Source organism: Otolemur garnettii, unplaced genomic scaffold, assembly GCF_000181295.1.
Source record: "Otolemur garnettii isolate 467f Iridium unplaced genomic scaffold, OtoGar3 scaffold00249, whole genome shotgun sequence".
NCBI classification, from domain to species: Eukaryota; Metazoa; Chordata; class Mammalia; order Primates; family Galagidae; genus Otolemur; species Otolemur garnettii.
The window spans coordinates 573,869-578,114 of NW_003852644.1; the positions used below are offsets into that span (position 1 = coordinate 573,869).

The 4,246-nt window shown below is 54.1% G+C and overlaps 2 protein-coding genes across 3 annotated transcripts in view; one reads left to right on the plus strand and one right to left on the minus strand.

Annotated features, from left to right (window-relative positions):
• IDH3G (isocitrate dehydrogenase 3 (NAD(+)) gamma) overlaps positions 1-1,137 on the minus strand; it is an 11,081-nt gene extending 9,944 nt beyond the window's left edge. The window contains exon 1 of one of the 2 annotated variants that reach the window (XM_003802538.3): positions 989-1,137. In XM_003802538.3, the coding sequence (XP_003802586.1) occupies positions 989-1,069 (81 nt within the window). In that variant the 5' untranslated portion in view covers positions 1,070-1,137. The remainder of the gene's footprint in view (positions 1-988) is intronic. The other variant, XM_012813207.2, reaches the window with a different exon arrangement.
• A 189-nt stretch (positions 1,138-1,326) lies between these two features.
• The window catches only part of SSR4 (signal sequence receptor subunit 4), a 4,858-nt gene continuing 1,938 nt past the window's right edge, over positions 1,327-4,246 (plus strand). Inside the window, exons 1-2 of the mRNA XM_012813208.2 lie at positions 1,327-1,503; positions 3,183-3,301. Coding sequence (XP_012668662.1) covers positions 1,446-1,503; positions 3,183-3,301 — 177 coding nt within the window. The 5' untranslated portion in view covers positions 1,327-1,445. The remainder of the gene's footprint in view (positions 1,504-3,182; positions 3,302-4,246) is intronic.

The window sequence follows — 4,246 nt, forward strand, 5'->3', positions numbered from 1 at the left end:
TGCCATCACAGCTCACAGCAACCTCAAACTCTTGGGTGTCAGCAATTCTCTTGCCTCAGCCTCCCAAGTAGCTGAGACTACAGGTGCCTGCCCCAATTTTTGTATTTTTTTTTTTTTTTTTTTTTTTTGTTTGGGGCCAGGTTTGAACCCACCACCTCTGGTATATGAGGCCGGCACCCTACTCCCTGAGCCACAGGTGCCGCCCAATGAGGAACTGTATTAAAGGGGCGCAGCATCAGGAAGGTTGAGAATCACCGCAGAGTGAGGTCTGGAGGTCTTCCTTCTTATCCTCCAGGCCCAATGGGGTTGCTGCTGCTTCAGATGGTTTCCAACCCATCCCTGACCTAATTTATCTTCATCTTAGTGTGTATAAGGAAAGGGGAATCAAATCTGAATAATCAAGACCCCAGACACAGAGCTTCCTAAACAAGGACCCCTCCACTCACAGCCTACCTCCCCCGTCAGCCTCAAAAACACTAGCTCCCTTCTATTCCAAGAGCCTCTGGGGAAAGTATCTGAGACTCTAAGAATGTGAGAGGGATCAGGAGGAACTAGCAAAGTCCGATTCTTTGCCACCAGGACAGGTGGCAAAGGTGTCCAAGAGAGGGAAACCCATAGAGGATCAAAGTCTAGGAATGGGATTCCCAAAGTGGCAAGAGAAAGACAGGGCAGGACACGTGACTGCCTCAAAAGGCGTCTGACAAGGACACTGTGGAGGTGAAACTCGGCCTCCACGGCACACTCTCCCGGCCTGTCCAGAAGGCCCTCACCACCTGGTGCAGACCCCTGAAGTAGCTAGACCAGGGCCAACTTTGGCCAATCGCCTCACTGACAATGGAGGCGGCCAATCAACCCTGGCATACAGCCCTCTCCCCGCCCCGCGTGGGGCCCACAGCCAATCGGACTCTAGGCTGCTCCAGGAGCAGCTGATCCCCAGGTAACCCCCCAGCGAGCGCCGCGATCGTCCCGTGGTCTGCTCCCTCCTCACCTCCCGAGGACTACAGAGAAGAGCTGGCCTGAGCACTGCCTGAGCAACACCGCCGGCAGCCTTCGCCACCTTCAGCGCCATGACGGAAAGAGAACCACCTCACTCCCCTATGCGCTAGACACCACCCTCGCGAGAGTTCGTTGAGGCAAGCAGTCTCAAAGGGTGGCGTGGGCCTGGCTCTGCGCACGCGCGGCCGCGCCCATTCCCACGCCCTCTTCCACCGCCTGTCGCTTCGCCGCCGCCGCCATCTTGGTGGGGGTGACCAGCTGGACCCGGGTCTTGGGGAGGGGACACGTAAATGCAGCCAGCGACGTCACGAGGCCAGCCTGGACAGCGGGGCTAGCCGGCGCGCGATTGGCTGCCGCTGTGGCTTGCGCATCGTGCTTCCTCGTCTGCCCCTAGTGTTCACTGGAGCTCTTTCTCTTTTTCCCTCGGCCGAGAAAAGGCTACGGCGGCAATGGCATCACTCGGCGCCCTGGCGCTACTCCTGCTGTCCGGCCTCTCCTGCAGTTCAGGTAGCAGCCTGGCCAGAGCTTCTTGCTGGCTAGCCTCTGTCCCACGGAGGTAGTGCTGGGGGAAGGAGGGGTGCGGGTGAAGTGGGGATCTGTCTGGCCCTTCCTGGGCTCGTCGCCGTGGCCCGGGCCTTCCAACAAGAGACAAGTGATCTCCGGGCGCGGCGACTAAAGCACCACACACGCTTACCCGGTGGCTAGAAACAGCCAAATCTCATGCGAAGGAAAGTCCCGGAGTCTCCACCATCGCCCAGCCCCTAGCTCTGGCAGGGTGACTCAAGTCCATGCTCCTGCTCCCAGAGGGTCGGTCAGGAGCAAAGCTCTATGGCGCGATCGCGGCGGGGGCACCTGAGCTGGTGCTGTACGGGCCAGGCTTCCTCGGGAAGTGAGGCGTGGGAGCGGTGGAGAGCTAAAGCGGGGCGAATTACATAGGGACCTGAAGAGGCTGGGGGGGGGGGGCTTGAGGTTCAGGCCAAAGACTGTCTGCTTTTCCCGAGGCCTGGTTCTCTGCAAAGCCGAGCCACGACCCTGTCGCTTTACGTTCCTGAATGATCCTTAACACCTGGCAGGGGGGCTGCGCTCTCACTGGGGTCTAGAATATGTGAAGGACGATGTTGCCCCAGTCGGGGCGCTGTCTGGGGCCGGGACTAGGCAGGGCTGCTTTCTGCACGGTCGCTGTCTTGCCTTAACGTCATACCGGGGCCTTTGGTTCCTGGAGTGACCTTGTCACCCTCCCCTCACGAATTCCTTGTGCAGTTGCCAAAGACATCTCCAAAGAACAAACCTGGCTGTGAAACCCTTTAGGGACTCCACAGTATCCACAGGAAAAAAGCTCAACTCAGCAGGACACAGAAGGGCTGTGAGACCTAGGCCCTAAGAACTGACCCCCACTACCATTCCCAGGCATCTGCCTTCTGTCTAGACCCAGCACCTCCTCTGATTTCCTGAGCTTAAGCCATCCCTCTACCAGGGCATCACATTCAGAGAGCAGTTGCCCACTTGGGGTAGCATTTGCTTCGCACCCTTCCTTCTCTGTGGCCCTCTAATAGTTCTGGAGATGGCTAAACCAGGGTCCTTTCTGTCAGAGTTGTACAGTTTAAGGGGACAATTTGTGCCTCCAGATCCAGAGCCTCTCCCATTTACTTCCCTGAGGAAACACGGGAACCACTCTTGCCCTTCTGTCAGCTGGCTGGGGCCAGAGATCTTTTCCCTCATCTTGTAAGCTGCAAGCATTGCCTGTACCCCCCTGGCTGTCTCTGCTGAGGATGCCTTCACTGAACTGTCTGGGCTGAGTGTGGCCCCCAGGGCTTCGAGGGTTTTCCAGGGCCAAGGCAGGCTGTTATGTGGCCAACCCATCATAGGTGCAGGCACTAAAATGAGTGGTACATTTACTCATTCACAACAAACACACACATACTCGCTCCCTTCTTCATCATCTCAACTCAATGAAGTGCCACCTCCCCAAAGCCATCTCTGCCTTCCCTCATAGCCATCCCACTTTGCCACTGCATTTCTGACTGAGCACTCAGACCTGAATCCCATATCCTGTCTAGAAGAGAAAGAAGGGTCATGTGTGTCCTCAGCTGCCTAGGCTTGGGAAGTATGGCATTGCAGTCCCTTCTGCCTTTAGCTTAACACACTCAAGCTGAACTTACCCAGGTGTCTGTGCCTCCTCCCCACAGCAGAGGCCTGCATGGAGCCCCAGATCAGTCCTTCCTACTATACCACTTCTGACGCAGTCATTTCCACTGAAACTGTCTTCATTGTGGAGATCTCCCTGACGTGCAAGAACAGGGTCCAGGTAAGTCAGTGTGGGGGTCAGCCAGGAGGGTACAAGGGTGAAAGGTGGGTGTGGGGGTGTGAAGTGCTCTTCACTGGTAGTTCACTAGAGTCTAACCTGAGGCCTCAAGTTAACAGAGGGAGAATAAGGATTCCAGGGGTGTGGGAGAGATCAGGACATGACAAGGCCAGACACTGGCAAGTGTTTTATACATTATTTTCCTAACTGCTTTGTGTGCTTTGCCTATATGCATTAACATGGGGTGGATACTGTTTCCAGAATAAGTGTCTGGAACATGAGAAAGGGCCAAGGTCAGCCCCTAGGCCCCTCCATCCTTTTCTGGTTGCTGTTTGCCAATGCATCTGTTTGGGCTTTTTTTTTTTTAATTATAAAGAGGTAGATCGTGTATACATTAATGCATTTATGGGGTAAATGTGCTGATTTCATATACAATTTGGAATGCTTAGATTGTACTGGTTAATATATCCCTTCCCTCATTTACTTAATTATTGTGTTAACACATTTATACTCAATAGATCCAACATGTACCCTTGCAATATGCACCATAGGTGTGATCCCACCATCTGATCCCACCCCCCCCCCTTCATCTTTGGCCATAGTTGTGATCTATCTGTCACATGAAAATGTGAGTGGCCCCAGCGCCTATAGCTCAAGCGGCTAAGGCGCCAGCCACATACACTAGACCTGGCGGGCTCAAACCCAGCCCAGGCCTGCCAAACAACAATGACAACTACAACCAAAAAATAGCCAGGCTACTTGGGAGGCTGAGGCAAGAAAATTGCTTAAGCCTAGGAGTTGGAGGTTGCTGTGAGCTGTGATGCCACAGCACTCTACTCAGGATGCAGCTTGAGGCTCTGTCTCAAAAAAAAAAAGTGTGAGTGATTGTAAGTTGATTAGTACTGAGTACATTGGATACTTTCCCCTCCATTCTTTTTTTTTTTTTTT